Source organism: Elephantulus edwardii, unplaced genomic scaffold, assembly GCF_000299155.1.
Source record: "Elephantulus edwardii isolate Elephantulus edwardi_28Jun2011 unplaced genomic scaffold, EleEdw1.0 scaffold00045, whole genome shotgun sequence".
NCBI classification, from domain to species: domain Eukaryota; kingdom Metazoa; phylum Chordata; class Mammalia; order Macroscelidea; family Macroscelididae; genus Elephantulus; species Elephantulus edwardii.
Genome location: NW_006399795.1, coordinates 16,419,891 through 16,437,077, shown reverse-complemented (window position 1 = coordinate 16,437,077; position 17,187 = coordinate 16,419,891). Strand labels below are relative to the sequence as shown.

Genomic DNA, 17,187 nt, shown 5'->3' with positions numbered 1-17,187 from the left:
AATCGGGATGGGTGTGTCAGAGGCAGTGAGATTGGCACAGGATAGAGCAGGGTTTAGAGCTATTGTACATAGGGTCGCTATGAGTCGCAAGCGACTCGACAGCACATAACAACATCATCATCATCATCATCATCTTTGCTTATGAGGTGCTTCTGCAGCTCTAGCTGAGTTCCCACATGGGGTCAGCGTGGAGAAGCGAAGCCACCCTGGGCATGCTTTGTGGTGCCTTCCGTCCCCCTGTGGCTGAGGAAGCGTTCTCATTAACCTGGGCACCGTAAGACCACGCCCAGCGCATGAATACACCAAAGGTACCTACCAGCCAGGGCTCAGAGGGCCGGCTACCCACCTGAGTTCCCCCGAAACTACAGAGGGGAGTATGGGGGGGAGCTGCAGCAAGGAGGAGCCATTCCAGATAGAGAACAGTGGCTGAATCACCAAGACTGATGCAGGACAGGATGCACGAGGACACGTGCGGATGCCGAGATATGGAGGGACATCTCTAGTTCAGGGCAATCAGAGATACACCTGTTCTTACTGGCAGCCCCTCAAGCTTCCATGTCCCCCGTGGACACACCCACTGCCTGGTGCCTCTGCTCTAAGCCAGCGAATGCCTGAAGACTACTAGATCATGCCAGGACACTCTACAGTAGGACTGCTGGCTCTCCCCTTGACAGCACCCCACCCGCCCACCTGGCCTCTCAGTCAGAGGATGGCCAGGCTCTGTGGGCCCAATTCCTATCCTTTATGAGACCACTATGGACTCTACCAACCTGTCTTTTTGTCCTTTGCTCTGTACACCACTCCGTACGTGCCCTCTGCGATCCTGTTCAGGCACTGGAACTCCTCTACACTCCGGCAGCCCTATAGGGAGGGAGAGTGTGAGGGCTGGGCCAGGATCCCAGGCTTGTTCAGAGCCCCCCATGCTTGGCCCGGGGTCACCCTCTCCTCAGGCTGATGGACTTACCCCTCAGCCTGCTCTCTCTGCCCATATAGACAAGAGTAACCAAGCCCCTGGAAGCGTTGCTGGAGTGTACCCGCATGAGGCTGGGAAAAGAACTATGAGCAACTTCGATCTCCTTTATTTCCTTCCATGGGCCATTCTATTACAGATACAATGAACCAGCACTGGCACCTCAGTGTGAATACCCACGGCTGTCTGGTACCAAACACCCCTGCGACATGGGTGGTGCAGTCAACCAGTGTAGGCCTGGCCGAGCTACGGGGCTCTGAAGCTTTTGAGAGGCAAGTGCAGCGACCTCAGAGACAGCTGCTTGGCCCTCCATGTGCCACAGAACCATCCTGTATCCTTCACTGAAGAAGCTCTGCTTTGAGGATTATCTACAGAGCAGGGTCCCTGTATCACTTCTGGCCATCTGTTCCCTGACCCACACCAGACCATGGGGTGGTATGAACTAGCTTTCTTGCCCCCTGGCTGCTGCCTTGTGGCTACTGCTGAAACCCCAGGGTCCTCCCAGGATGGATGTGGCTGAGGACAGGTGACAGAGTCTCGTGACCTGGCCTAAAGGTAAAAAACATGATGCTTGGTGGTTGTGCCCATCCCATCCCACGGTGCCTGTCCCACTGTGAACCATCTACAGCACGCTCTTCAGAACACACAGGGACCAGGCCACGTGTTAGGGGTGGCAGAGTCTGACCTGCAGGGCGGGCAGGTACTTGGGCAGCTCCTGCTTCAGCTCAATTGGTGACAGGGCGGGTGAGTCGGGCACACAGTCTCCTTCGGTGAGGGCGCTGCTCTGCGGGGTCCCTTCGCCCCCTTCTTCCTCCCCTTCCTCACTCTCTCCGGAATCGCGGTCAAATCGTGACTCTGGAACTTTAAAGAACATCCAGTTACAGAACCAGGAATGATCACCTGCCAAAACCCTCCCCTGACTCGGGAAAACCCTAAGCGTGTAGAAAAGCCAGAGCCCCTGAGGCCCCACCCAGGAAAAACTGCCCTGGCCCTGGGATCACGCGAGGGAGGGAGGAGAGCAGCTGCTCACCGACGAGGACATGGTTTTCATTCTCTCGCTCGTCATCCTCACTCATTTCTTCTTCACTCACTTCTTCTGCAAGAGAAAGCAGGTGTCCGCCCAGGTGACTGGAGCCAGCGTCGCGCTGCGGCACGCGCCAGACCCCTCGACAGGCAGAGTGAGGGTCAGCTTAGCTGATGGAAAGCAAGAAGCATCTCAATCATGCTGGGATCTCTAGGAGTCCCAAGCAGCAAGGCACCCTCATCTCCAAAACATTTTTCAGGGCTTCATGTGACTTCTCCGCATTTTCTACATCATCTACAATCTACACAGTGTTTCTGTGAGTAAAGTTTAAAGACTCACCAGCTGACTGTTCAGAAGCATCCTCAGAATTGCTCCCTGTCTCCTCCTCCTCTTCTTCCTCTTCCTCCTCCTCCTCTTCCTCCTCTGACTCTTCACTGCTGGTCCCCTCCTCCTCTTCTTCTTCCTCCTCCTCCTCCTCTTCCTCCTCCGAGCCAGACCCTGACTCCGCTTGAAGGAGGATAGAAAGTGGTGAGTAAGGTGAGCCCACCAGCCTGGCCCCACGGAGGCAGGTTAGGTGCGGCCAGATCCTGGGCCAGGGGTGCAGTTACCTGAGGAGGACTCTGCTGAGCTGGTCTTTCTTTCACTGTCACTGACATCCTGCAAGTCGGACAGGGGGTCTCTTTCTTCCATTTTCTCTTCCTTTACTGTGAAACAAATCATCTGAGATATTGCTGTGAGGTGCCAACGAGCATGACTCACAGCAACTCTATCAACAAAAGATCTGAACCCTGTTCTATCCCGTGTCATCCTCATACTCCTGACACACAGAGCCCACTGCAGCAGTCACCACGTCAATCCACCTGGCTGAGGGCCTTCCTCTCCTTCGCTGACCCTCCACCCTTGCCAGCATCATGTTCTTCTCCAAGGAATAGCCCCTCCTAGCAACATGTGCAAAGTCTGTGAGGTGAAGCCTCATCATTACTGCCTCCAAACAGCACTCCAGCTGCACCCTGATGAGGTTGGGAAAATGTTTTTGTGGGTTTTTTTCCTCTTCTTTTTTTTTTTATTTACTCTTTTTATGTGTGTACCGTCAAATTGGATCTGACTGGTACAGGAGGCGATCGTTCCTCCTTCTTCAGCAGAGCATCTGGTGGACTTGAACCATGCACCTCTGGCACTGCAGTGCAGCTTCCTGCCACTAGGCCACCAGAGCTTGCCGGGGAAAAGTTTTTAAATAAACCAAGTAACAGCATCCAAAAAAAACACGTGGTGCCTCTCCCATGAGTAACTTCACTGTGTATGAGTTAACAGTTCACCCCATGCAGAACTCAATCACTCTGAGAAGATTAGTAATTAGCTCATCAGCCAAAAATTCAACAGATAAAACAAGGTGCAGACCACCCACACGCAGGCCTCACCTGGCTTCCGGCCGTCGCTCAGCTCAAACCTGTTCCTGGGTGGCCGGAGCGGGCTGCGGCTCCAGTGACTGGCTTTCACCTTCTCACTGTATTCCTCCCGAATGGTGCGGTGATGGGCAGACACTGCGGTGACCACAGAACAGAACAAGGGAGTGCTGAAGCACCTTGTCCCCACTGGACTCTGGTGCTTCCCTGCCCTGACACCTCAACCTTCTGTTGATGGGGAAATGGTGTTTCTGTATCAGGGAGAAATGCTCATAGTATGTACATGGTACCAACAGAACTGAGTTGGAGGCCAGGAGATGAACCGAGGCTTCTAAACAATTTCCACTGGCCAGACCATTTCCAGGATACAAGCCAGCCAACAGAGGCAGTAACACATGTGGACTCAACTGAGGTGCAGGCCAGCACCCACAATCCTCAGTCCCCCCATCACTTCCTAGGACCCTCTGTGGCCTTGGACAGGTCCCTGTCACCTGCCTACCTCAGGGTGCTGTGTTACCTGTGCACAGAGCCCAGTGGAGTGAGTGGCTTCTGTGGGAGCCCCCAAAGGCCCTGGAGCACGTCCTGTCACCCCAGCATCCCACTGCCTACCTTCTCTGTGTGCCTCCCGCTCTTTGCGCCGCTCCTCAGCACGCCGCTCTCGCTCCTTCTGTTCCCTCTGCTCCTTCTGCTGCTCCCGCAGCTTCCGCTCACGCTCTCGTTTGCGCTCCAGCTGCTCCAGGCGGTCCCTGTGACACAGATGTGAGATCAACTTCTGTCACTCCCTAGGCATACAATGCCATGAGGCTTTCAGAGCAGAAGACACAGAACACATATGATTCCCAAGTCGCAAGTCCTTCAAAATGACACCACCCCCTAAGACAAACCCCCTGATTCAAAACACTGTTCTTTCCCTACATGTTGCCACTAGGCCACCAGTGCTCTCTGGTATGTGAGAAGCCAATGGAAATACAAACTTATCAGTAGGTAACAGTCCCATGAGCTAGAAAAGGGTTAGGCAGAGACACTAGTATGAGAAAGGTGGAAAGGGGGCTCCAAGATTCAAGCCACAAGGCTCTGTTCTGATCCCTCCCCACCCATGGCCGTTTTCCAGGCTACTCTGTCTGGATCCATCCATGAACAGCTGTAAGGAGGGTAACATGTCACCGGAGGTACAAAAAAAATGCCAGTAACTAAAATACATGAGGCCAAAGAGTTTGAACTGAGCAGTCCTAGTTAACTTTTCATGTTCCTGTGAAAAGGGGCCAGGTGAGTCAGTGGGAGAACTCCTACTCTCTATGGAGGAACCGGAGTTTGAGTCCCAGGCAGTGCTCCTAACACAAAGTCTGTCATTATTGTTAGGATGTGGGACGGGTTTCAGGGGAGCTTAGAGATCAAGCCAGGAAAAAAAGGCCTGGTAATCTGCTTCTGGGAATGAGCCAGGGAAAAAACCCTGTGGACCACAACAGTCCAGTCCAGAACTGATCCTGGGGAAGCACAGGACCTGGAGGCATTTCAACCTGTGTGCAGCGATGGCATGAGTTGGGGAGCTGACCTGGCAGCCGCTAACAACAATGCAGAGTTAAGTCCAAATACAACCTAGAAAGTTAATGCGTCTCTGCCTTAAACAAGGGGTAGAATGGGCAAATCCCACCTTCTTCACTGCTTGATAAAATTGAGCACAAATCCAATTTCTTCCTGGATACAAATCCACACTTCACCTTTCCCAATTCTCCATCCTCGTCACAGGCTGCTTCAACCTGCACCTTCCCTCAATGCAGCACCCAGGGATCGACCAGTGGGCACCAGGCATAAGCTCAGGAATCCACATGACTCCCAGCCAGCCCTTCTCTCTTCCCAGCCATTGGGCCAAAGCTACACATACCAGTTAGCAAGACAGCTGGTCAGACTGACAGACAGATAAGACAGACATCAGCCCTGCTGTTGCTCACTGTCCTTAGGAGCATGTGAGGTCCTGAGAATGACTCCAGGAATCCACTGAGGCCATCTATATGTACAGCTACTGACTTAACCTTCTCCAGAAAGAACACAAACGAAGAGAGGTGTAGGGTGTGGTCCAGCAGGGAGCTGAAGTCAAGCTCCACGTTCTGGGAAACTCCAGCCCTCTGAAGGCTGAGATCGTCTCATCAATCGGGAAGTTCCACTTGAGCTACGTTGAGGCCTTTTAAAAGTTAGTTAACATGCTCTTTTCTTTTTTCCTTTTGTTTCCTGGGTGACACAGGGGGAGTTCCCTTCCCAAACCAGACCTCAAACTAAAATACAATTAAACCAAGCCAAATTCCCTACTGTCAACAAGTCAGTCAATATCCTATGTGACAGAACATAATTACCCCAAAGGGTTTCCCAGACTATAATCTTTATGGAAGCAGATAGCCACATTTTTCTTTTCTGGAGTGGTTGGTGGGTTCAAATCACAGCCCTTTTAGTCAGGAGCTGAGCGCTGTCAATTTCATAGAGGAAATCCTATGGACCCGACCCAGAGTTGTTAAGTACTTCTGAAACAGCTTTTGATATAATTTTTTCAAATATCATACAAGATTTATTAACGAATTCTGGACTATTCTTTGTGTAAAGGTCTTTAATTATCTTTTTTTGAAGCATAAACTTTTAGTTACACTGATTTTTTTGTTTTCTATACTAATCTCTATCATTTCCTTTCTTCTATTTATTGTGGATGTGGTTTGCTTTTCTTTTCCTATTTTTATAACATGGTACCTTAAACTTATGGATTAAAGAACAACTTTTTGCTCATAGTATGGTATATATTAAGTAATGCTTAGCTACATCTCATAAATGTTAAGGACCTCTTTCTATTCCAATTTAGGTCAAAACATTATTCTTCCCTAAGATGTAGGAGTAAAACCAAAAAAGCCAGGAGCTGCCTGGATTAAGACAAACACTGGGACACTCAAGACCCTGACTCTGATGCTGAAGCTGCTTTCTGATAAAGGTGGTTACAGAAATGGGAAATTAGCAAATAAGAAACAGTAGGAAACATCTTGGAATCTAGCTGACATATTATTCTGCTTCTGTAAGGAAAACTTCTCAGTAAAAGCTGTGAGGACAACAGGTTGAGAGGACACTCAACTCTAAGTCCCTCTCCCCTTACCTCTTGACTAAGAAAGGTCTTGAGTGGTTCATTCCGTTGCTCGGCACCTTCCTGCTGGTCAGAGAAGTGCGACATATGGTGACCCTGACGTGATAGGGGTGCAACATACAGTGACCCTGATGTGATAGGGGAAGAACAGCAATCGGAACCACGTGGAACGAAAAGAGAAAAGGTCTAGATATTTTCATCTAGTAAGAGACAATGCCACCAAGTACCTTTACATATGGGTAGTTATTCATATGTTGTTGTAGTTGTTATGTGTCATCAAGTCGCCTGTGACTCATAGCAACCCTATGTACAACAGCCCTTAACCCTGCTCTAGCCTGGGCCAACCTTACTGTCTCTGACATCCCCAATCACCCCATCAATCCACCTCATCGAGGGTCTTCCTCTCTTGTGCTGTCCCTCCACCCTCCCAAACATGATGTCACTCTCCAATGACTGATCCCTTCCTGCAACATGCCAAAGCACATTAGACGAAGCCTGAGAATCCTTGCCTCCAAGGAGCAGCCTGCTTTCACCCTCTCTGGGATGAACCTGTTTGTTCTCCTAGCCGTCCATGCTATATTCAATACTCTTCAGCACTGAGTCAAAGGCTTCAATTCTCCTTCTATCACGTCTAGTAATTGTTCATAAGGGAACTGTAATAGGTGAGGCAGGAGTCGACAATGGATCAGAGAATATATATTAAGCCTCTTCAATAGTTGCTAAAAGCTGCCTCACCATGTCTCATTGTGCCACCTCATTTTATTGCCTCATGCTGTCACCTCATCTTGGACTTCTAGATGGTGTCTGGCCCTCCCCTGGAACTCCAGTCATTTATCTCTGGGTTTTTCCCCTGAAGTTCTCTTGTAGTCAGTGTTTCTCTGAGTGGTTCTGTAGTCTTTTACCTTCTTTTTCTGGAGGGGGGGAAAAACAACCCAACATAAACAAAATCTGTATTACTGTCTCATGATCCTGCTAAATTAAGTAGCCATCTATGTAATTAGCTACTTAATGCCACAAACTGGCTAAGCCTGGCAGGATTTAAAGGGTTAATATGCCTTCCTTTTAACATGTCTGAAGTGAAGTGTGTTGTTTGTGACATTCCTTTGTGGGAGGCGGAGTGGCTTTATTTGCAGCTACTCCAAGATTCGACAATACTGGGAACCACTACTGCCATGAGGCTCCCAAGGACCTAGCCCAACAGGAAGGGCTAGGCCATTAGAAGGGAAGATAGTGTCCAGACTGCTAAAGCAGGATGTGCTGCTGACCTCCTCCACTACCAGCCACAGCACCAGACTTCTACACTAGCAGTTAACAGGAGTACTAGCAGAGCTTAGCTTACAAGGTCCAGAGAACTGTATTGCCCCCACAGATGGGAATGAGCATTCCCTATCCTATTAACTGAACCCTGAGTTGCTACTGATGTAAGAAGTAATGTAATAAAGTTTTTACTTAATGAAAAAATAGTTTTCTCTTTTAAGGGTTTTCTCCTTGTTAAATGTAAACATAAAGAATAAATAAATTTAAAATAAGAACTTTTGCTTTGCAGCTCGCTTTTTGAAAAATTCAAGATAGATCTATCTTGCAGCCTTTTGTCACATGCCTGAGAGTTCAGCTCAGACTCAGCAAGGACAAAGCCTGCTTGCTACAGGAAGTGCTGGATTTTTCTTTAAAACAAAAAAAAAAGCGAGAAAAAGAAATTCCCAAGAAATTTAGAAACTTAAAGTACAAATCATTCTAAAGTTATGGGATGCCTCTGGGCCAAAGAAAGCCAAAAATAATAGTAGTGGTAAAGTTAAAAGTATCAAAAAGGAGATAGCCTTAACTCAAGACCAGTTTACCTTCACCTAAAAAAATAAAGCAATGGGTACTCTTTGGACTGTACCAGAAATATCTGCACAGTGCCACCATTTGCCATAGTATGGCTGATAAAAAACTTTATGTTCTGTTGTTAGTGTCATTGTACTAAGGTCATTATACTAACTACTGAAGACATTTCTATTATCAGATTATGTAGAGGCTCTAATTATCCACTTACAAAAGAAAAATGAAACATAAATCTCCAGAAGTTTCAAGAACAAGAAATGTCGGCTCCTCAAAGTTGGGTAAGTGAGTGAAAATGTGCTGCCTGAGGCCAAATTGCAAATTTGCTCCATCTGTAAGTAATGAGAAAAAATGTGAATCTTTATCAAAACTCACTAAATAGCTGTAGAAGGTAAGAGTTTGTGAGAACTGAAGAAAGTGTGTGTAAATCTATAGTTAAGTAAAAGGACAGTAAGAGTGGTACTGTTTTACAAGCAAAAGAAAGTAGTTTGGTCTCTATTTTTATTTTCCAGAGTGACTAAAAAGATTAAGTGAATAAAGAGGAAGATAATTTTAAGTAATGATGAATTGTTCTGCATAGTCTTTAAAAAAAGAAAACGCAGGTCTTAAAATCCAGTCTTAAAATGAGAAAATCCTAGTATACTCTTGAAATCTTTGTTAGTTCAAAAGACACCTAAAAAATTCCCCGCAGAACAGCTTTTCAAGTATCTGTCTTTCAGACTACATCACAAATAGTCTGCACATGGAATCTCTCATGAGCTCCCAGATCATCTGTGGATCCTTGAATCAGCCTCCACCCAAATGAGTCTAACTGCTGTACACTAACTATGACACGCTCCCCCCAAGCAAGAAGTACATAGAAAGGTTCTTGTCTCCACTCCCCTAACAAAAGTAAATTATTTACCTTATGCCCCTTAATTTCTTTTATCGAATATACATACTACCTGTACTGAAACCTATACAAACCATACATTTTACACTCTAAAAACAAAAAAGGGGGAGATGAAGGGATTAAGCGGACCAAGGCCGCCTGGGCGAAGACAAAACAAACACTGGGATCCTCAAGACCTCGAGTCTCACACTGAAGCTGCCTTCTGAAAAGATATAGTTATGGAAACAGGAAAGGTCAGCAATTAAAAAAAGGAGTAAAAAAAATCCTGGAGTTCAGCTAACATATTTTACTGCTTATGTAGTGAAAAGCTGCTCAATAAAAGCTATAAGGATGTACAGGTTTGGAGGACACTCAACCATGAGTTCCTCTCCCCTTACCTCTTGACTAAGAAAGGTCTTGAGTGGTTCATTCCGTCGCGCGGCACTTTCCTGCTGGTCAGAGAAGTGCGACACTAAGACATATCTCTCACAGACAGCATATAGTTAGATACTGCTTTTCTACCTCATAATCTGTCTTTAGTTTATGATATAAAGAACATGCATAGTGAATGTAATTATGAGTATGGTTGGGCTTACATGTGTCTTTTTTTTTTGCTCTTATTTCCTTCTCCCTCTATTTTTCTCTTTGACTGCTTTTTTCTTTTAAATAAGTAATTTTACCATATCATTACTGCATTTCCCCCCTTCTTTCTTATTTTATTGGTGACTGCTGTAGGTAATATGCATTTTAACTCACGACCTTAATTTTGGTAAAATAAATAAGAAGGTTTCTAATCTAGCTCCACTTCCTTCCTACTTTGTGCAATTTACATTTTAAGTACAATACAGCTGGTGTAATAAAGTAACTCTTTTAAGGGGAGGTCTAATCATACAGTCTGTAAGCATGCTAACCTCAACTGCACAATCAGTACCCCAAGAGAAAGATGGGAAATCTTCGCCTGTACGATTTACAGCCTTGGAAACACAATGGAGAGAAGGACTTTGAGAATTACTGTTTTAACAATCGCAAGTCTTATAGAAGAGAAGATGTGAGGGAGGGAAAATATTTAGAGACTTTATTCTATTAATTTACCTGCTTCCCATTTCCAGTGCTTATCTTTTCCTCTGGACATAAAGGCCTTCCTTCTTGGCCTCTCACATGGCATCAATTCCACGGAAAATGCTGCTGGGCTGGGTACAGGGTACTGCCCACTGTTCTAACCAAGTGTCCCATTAGAGGTGACAGAGAATAAGCCGCCACTCCTCATACCCATCCTGCCCTGGTAGAACTCAGTATTAATCAGCCAGGTATGGTGAGGGCATGTGATCAATTCCCTAGGACGGAAGTCAGAGTCTTCTCTTCTTACCCAAAGGTTGGTAGCATTTCAAGTATAAATCTCAGATTAGTGTGTGGTGTGCACCTCTGGTGAATTTCTCAAGTACTGATGGGAGTTAATTTTAGAATGCTTTTGGGGAGCAGATTGGTCAATATGATTCAGCTATAAGCAGAAGTCCAAACCAATACACATTCCTCATGCTTCTTTTTCTTGACTTTACCTTTCAGTCAACATGAAGTCTTAATTTTCTTCAAAGTATCTTTCTATTCTACAGAATCACACAAACTGTGGATGTACTGAATTGCTAACTGTAAGACTGGAGATTCATGTGCACTCAGTGGCACTTCAAAAGAAAAGTTTGTTCTACAAAAAAAAAATCAGACACTAAAAATCTGGTGAAACACAAGTTCTACTTAACATATACATAACTGCCACAAATTAGAACCAACTCAATGACAATTATGGGAGTTGTTTTTAATCTTAAACTACCTACTCAATAAATAACATTCATCAGAGAACTTGCAGATAATAAGTATTTAGTATGTTAGCTAATCCGAATCATTTCAAAGCTCTATTCTCTTACCACTGACCTCAGATTTCTACCTTTTGGGCCTTAGCTTCTTCCATACTGACCTACCAACAAGAATAAACATTCCTCTAACACACTTTCTTCATATATCTATACAGATATGGCTGCTGGGAATGGTCAACGGCCTGCTTTCACCTCACAGTCCATCTATCCCTTTGGCAGATATTAAGCAGAGTGGCTTTTCTGGAAAGGACTTCAAACACATAGAAGTGGTCCAAGACTCACATCAGGGTTATGGCACCTTCTCCCTGGGTCACAGAGGGGTTTGGGGCAAAGTGTGATTCAAGGAGACACTAAACAGATGCTCTCTCCTGGGATTCCAAGCTGTAGAGGCAACTGGAAACCTGCTGGTTCCAGATCTGGTAAACCTGCAGTCCTGGGAACTGCCTACTAACACAGCCTCCCACTTGAACTCTATGAACTGTTCTGTTTCAAGATCTTTGGGAACTCCTTTTTTACGTTTCCATTTTTTGTTTTTGTCTATTTCCCAAAGGACCACCTTTCTTCCACTTCTGGCCTAGACCACCTGGATCAGAGCATGGCGCAGAGCAAGTACTTGGTACAGACTTGATGATAAATAAATACTGAATGATCTCAGACCAACTGTCAAAATGTTCACATTTTACTTTTTTAACTATGGAACACTTCATGAATTTGCATGTCATCCTTGCACAGGGGCCAGGCTAATCTTCCCTGTACCATTCTAAATTTAGTATCTGTGCTGCTAAAGCAAGCACAAAATGTTCATTTTGTTGACATTCCCTTATTGACTACAATTTATACAAAACACTACTGCACTCATGGGGCAAACTGATCTTGACAGCCCAAGTTCAGAACTGGTTACAATTCCTCTTCCTCCTTACCTGAAGTCTGTCAAAGGGTATAGGAAGAGCATTTCTCCTGACTATTTTTTTTCTTCTCATCTCCATCATTACAAGCCCAGCCTAAACTTCATCCCCTTGTGGTCAAATTTCTACCTCAGGACCCCAAACACCTCTTCACTGTCCCTCTCCTGCAAACCATTTCTCACTGAGGTTGGCTTCTTGGCACAGATCTGGGGTCCTGTTTATAGTCTGGTTCTCAGTTGGCCTCCTCTACCCCATGAATATCTACGTAAAGCTTTCTGGTTCCTTTATCGTCTCCCCTCTGTTTCTGTCATCAAAGTGCAATAACAACTCACTTCCTTCAGGATAATTCTCTTGGTAAATGCCACCCAGTTTTTACTATGCTATTAATTTCATATACCACACCTGCATCATATTTGCCTCATTCCTGCCAAGTTTTTACTTGGTGGCCTGACTGGCTCATTTACTGCTCTGACAAAATTCAGAACACGTGCTTAATTAAAACTCCATAGCCAAGCCCTCTCACCTCTCCCTCCTGGAATGTTCTCTGGCCATCTCCCTCCTCTTCTGTCTCTCCCATTCCCGGCGAGCTTTATCCTGTTCCTCTCGATGTCGTTTCAGACGTTCAGGTTCTCTTTCTTTTTCTTTCACTCTAGCATGCTTCCCTGAAGACAAACAGGAAGGTCACAAAAGGGCAAACTTTCACTTACACCAGAGTAAAACTCTAAAAACAATATGTGTCACATAAAGGATTTAACTTCTAAAAAATTATTCTGAATACACCAAGTCAAGAAGAGAAGTATTTAATGACAGAGAGAAACAATTATGACTTTAGGTTAAAATATATAGATAAATAAAGCAATAAAACAAAGTAATTTAAGATAAAGCATTAGGATACAATAGTTTCCTAATTTTTGAAAATTGCTGTGTTTACCGCCAGGGAATAAAGCTGTTTCTTTTAGTAGACTTTCACTTCATGAAACCACTCTAATTAATCAAATGCATTTATAGCAATGAAACTTAAACTAGGCCCTGGGTCCATTTTCTCAGTTCTAATAGCCCTAAAGAATCAATGATATAAGTACAAGGTAAAAGTGCTATCAAATCTGTAATTCTGACTTAGTGTTTGTTTTTCAGCTAAAGCAATATAGCATCAAAGAGTCTGTTTTGTACTGATTACGGAATCAAATTTTATGTGTAAGTAAAATATATAAAAATATATCAATATAGAGAAAAATATCACCAGGAGAGAAATTATATATTCAGAATGATCTTTTAGTTAAATATCTGCTTTCTCTTCTCATCCAACTATGCTCTGGAGGAGGCAGTAGATTCTGAAATAGGAGATAAATCAGAGCGAAATAAGATATAAAAGAAAACAAATATGTCTTTACCCCCTTCTGCTGAGTGACTACGATGCCTACGTTTCTCTTTTCTCTTTTCATCTTTCCTGTGATGAGCTGTTTCTTTGCGGGACATTTGCTGGGGTGGTTTGATAGCTAAGGAGTCATCTTCCTCACCTCTGAAACAAGAAGATGCAAAACCATTGTATCATGTTAAAGAAAGTCTATTGAGTTGTTATGGAGTTTTGTGATCCAGGAAAAAAAGGTAGGTCCAGGACATGAATAAAGCTGCCTAAAACATCATTCTGCATATTAGGCCAGTATTGAAACTTAAGAGAACTTCAGATTCCAGTGAAAAGTACAAGTGGGAAACCAACATGGCACACAAGACACACTTCTTTTTTTCTGGAGAAGAATTCTGGTAGAAGTCAATATGCATATTATTTTGATCATCGTGACAGTGATACAAGGAGCCAACTGTATCTAACTAACACCTATATGTAGTTTATATATATATAAAACTAACACCTGCAATTTACATTGTTTATATCATGAAAAGACTGTCATTTTACGTGCTTGACTTTAATGTTTAAAAATTTTTTCCTTTATTTCAGTTAGTTTCCAAATCACACTGGCTTTTCATTCATGTATTTTGTTTCAGAACACTGCAAGTAAAATTTTACTAGATCATTCAGAGATATTACTGTAACATTAATTAGAACTGATAAATGTAATTCTAGGGTTAAACAACTCTATGGTATATTGCCTTTCCCTTCCCTCAAGTTATCTATAAGTTCTTTTGCTTAGTTTTGTTTTTTAAAGAATTCTTTTCAGGCGCTGGCTGAAAATCGCCTGTGACTTCATCCATAGCCACTGGTGAGAGTCAGCGCCCAGAGCTATCAGGGGCTTTAAGCTCGTTGCCCACTGCTGTGGTGTGGACAGCTGAAACCCAGGCCCCGACAGGCACCTGGGGGGGGGACCCAGACTCTACTTCATGCTCTGCTGGAGAAGGAGGGGCAGTCTCCTGTACCAGTCAGATCCAATTTGATGGTGTACACACACACACACACACACACACACACACATTCTTTTTTAAAAAAAGACTACTTCAGTCGTCGCGGCCCTCTGCCCGGGGTGGGCTGCCCTCGGCCCCCGGCTTGGGGCAAGCCGTCGTGGCCATCTGTCCGGGGCGGGCTGCCCTCGGCCCTCTGCCTGGGGCGAGCCATCATGGCCCTCTGCCCAGGGTGGGCTGCCCTTGGCCCTCTGCCCGGGGCGGGCTGCGCTTGGCCCCGGCTCGGGGCGAACCATCGCGGCCCTCAGGAGCAAGAAGGCAAGCAGCTGTAACCCAAGACCACCAGTAAGGTGATAAAGTGTCCTCCCTTCCCCCCTTTATATCTACGCCCCTGTTCAGCATGAAGAAGCCAGAGAGTCGGCATCCAATTCCCAAATCAATAAGACAGTTGGTTTAATTACTATTGGAAAATGCCTGTCATTCCTCTGTAGCATCTGGTCCCCACTGGACCCTCATCATTTCCTTCACCTGCCCCCCACCGACCAAACTGTGCAGCTCTGCAACTGCATCCTGGCCCATCCTCACCCTTCTGCCCCTAACCCTCACCTCCTTGTACCCCCAATATGTTTTTCCCAATAAAAAAAAATATTAAAAAAAAAAGAATTCTTTTTTGAGTGATGCTTTACAGATCACATTGATTACTGATATAATCATTCATATTTTTCTTTTTATAACATTAATGATTATTGAGAAATGTGATTTTTACGTCTGATCATCTCCTTACTGTGTTACCTTTCATTCCTCCAACTTATCTATTCATTCTTACTCCCCTCTTCCTATTAAAAGACCCTCCAATTTTTATCAATTTTAATGATCTCATTTTCATCAATTTTTATTTTAAAGGTCATTTAACACTATTTTTTATTGTAGATGGTCAAAATGATGGAAGAACTCACATTTTGGGGGAGGTATTCTCACTTAATTTCTGACTGTTACCCCTAATTATTTTATAAATATGAGAATAAATTAGTAAGCATCATGTTAAAGAAAGAAATACAAGAAGGTAGAGAATTTGACATAAATATTTCTGCTATCCACCCTTGTTCTGGTTATGCTTCAGTACCCTACTCCAGTTTATGTGTGTATAGAATTTTTTTTCATATAATATGAAATCATACAAATAACACAAATGCACATCGAGTCAAAATACAGATAGCAAGGGACTATGTAAAAATAAAGAAGACAATAATTGCTACTGACGCATACAAGAGTCACTTTCAACCATGAGACAAACCTAAACTTAGGACCACAAACTTTTTCAAAGTCACACTCAGAAAGGCCGGCAAGTACCACAAACATGTGGAGAGGTCTCCAATGTGTCTCAACAAGAAACTGTACTTACAGACTGAATAAAACTCAGACATACACAGACAAAACCCCCTGTATTTGCAATGTGTGGACTCTTCTACTACCCATTCCTCATTTACCTGTCTTCCATAGAGTCCTCTCTCCTATAAGGCGAGTTCCTTATTGTTATCTCCATGCGGTGATCTCTCAGCTCCCCCTCTTCAAGGGAATCCCGTTTGGAATCCCGGTCATCAGACTAAGAAGCAAAGAGAAAGTCACTCATTTTCTTCATAGTTAACTATATTTTAAATGATAACCAGCCAAGCCTTTCCAACATCTAAAAAAATGTCATATATATTTTGAATGAGTCAATTTTTCATGAATATAAACTTTCACTCAAATCTTATGATGCTAAAATCACAATTCTTTGTAATCCAAAACCTAAAATGAGAAATTTAAAACCAGCAAAATCCATGAGACATGACTCTATATACCAAGTGTGTTAGTTGCTTATATAAACCAAAATTCTGCCTTAAATGTATACTTTAAATATCACATATCTTATGAAACATTATACAGTACTTATATTTTAAAATGGTTTGTGAATAATCTTACCAAAACAGATATTTCCCCCCAATATCTCTTATCAAATCACTAAAATGTTTTTCTGAATACATTATTTGTCAACCAAGGAAAATAGAGATTATGATTAATTTCCAAGACAACTTCCTAATATATTAAAAATTACTTGAAATGGTGTTATGAATGTACTAATAATGAAATGAGAAGAATTAGTTCCATTCACTAACGACTTGAGGGTCAAATACTTTCTTTTCCATGTAGAAAGTCTCATCTAAGATGTGGCTTTAGTGTGTTATAAGCTTGACATCAATGTAGACGGGGTATTTGAATGTTTTGTTAATTTTGAGAATAGACTTTAGGCTCACCTGTGACATTTAGAAGTACAAAAGAACTTCACCGAAGAAGCGATGTTCTAATGGAAAAATGAGGGCAAAGACATTAAATCTCTTTAAGAAAATCACTTACGTTAAAAAAACATTGCTTACATTTTTTAAGCGTTTTATCTCTGCTTTCTCTTCTTGTTCCTTCCTTCGTTTCTTTTCCTGAAGAATTTCATCTAAAGTTTTCACTCTCCAAGAGTCCTTTTCATCACCCATTTGAGTTAAAACACTGCAAAAAGAAAAACAATCCAAGCTACCATATGGTTTGCTACCATAGAGCAACTACGGTTTATTGTTCTCGTGATTCTGAACACTCAGCACTAACCACATTTTTTTTTAATCCATACACTTGCTTGCTGAAACTGAAGAAGACCTGAAGCACCTGCTACAAAAGGTTAAGGCCTGTAGTCTTCAATATGGCTTGAAGCTCAACATCAAGAAGACAAAGATTCTCACCACTGGGTCAATTGGCAGCATAATGATAGATGGAGAAGAGATTGAAGCTGTTAGCAGTTACAGCTTGCTCGGATCAACACTCTTAACACTAGC

General features: G+C 43.6%; 1 protein-coding gene across 5 annotated transcripts in view; it reads right to left on the bottom strand.

Moving 5' to 3' along the window:
• The window catches only part of LOC102858045 (cyclin-dependent kinase 11B-like), a 20,618-nt gene extending 3,750 nt beyond the window's left edge, over positions 1–16,868 (bottom strand). Inside the window, exons 1-12 of one of the 5 annotated variants that reach the window (XM_006885830.1) lie at positions 16,744–16,868; positions 16,624–16,670; positions 15,817–15,932; positions 13,369–13,496; positions 12,501–12,639; positions 4,007–4,143; positions 3,413–3,535; positions 2,603–2,698; positions 2,334–2,501; positions 2,001–2,066; positions 1,656–1,831; positions 771–861 (exon numbers count right to left, since the gene is read on the bottom strand). In XM_006885830.1, coding sequence (XP_006885892.1) covers positions 771–861; positions 1,656–1,831; positions 2,001–2,066; positions 2,334–2,501; positions 2,603–2,698; positions 3,413–3,535; positions 4,007–4,143; positions 12,501–12,639; positions 13,369–13,496; positions 15,817–15,932; positions 16,624–16,632 — 1,249 coding nt within the window. In that variant the 5' untranslated portion in view covers positions 16,633–16,670; positions 16,744–16,868. The remainder of the gene's footprint in view (positions 1–770; positions 862–1,655; positions 1,832–2,000; positions 2,067–2,333; positions 2,502–2,602; positions 2,699–3,412; positions 3,536–4,006; positions 4,144–12,500; positions 12,640–13,368; positions 13,497–15,816; positions 15,933–16,623; positions 16,671–16,743) is intronic. The other 4 variants (XM_006885828.1, XM_006885829.1, XM_006885831.1 and 1 more) reach the window with 4 other exon arrangements.
• Positions 16,869–17,187: the final 319 nt, after the last annotated feature.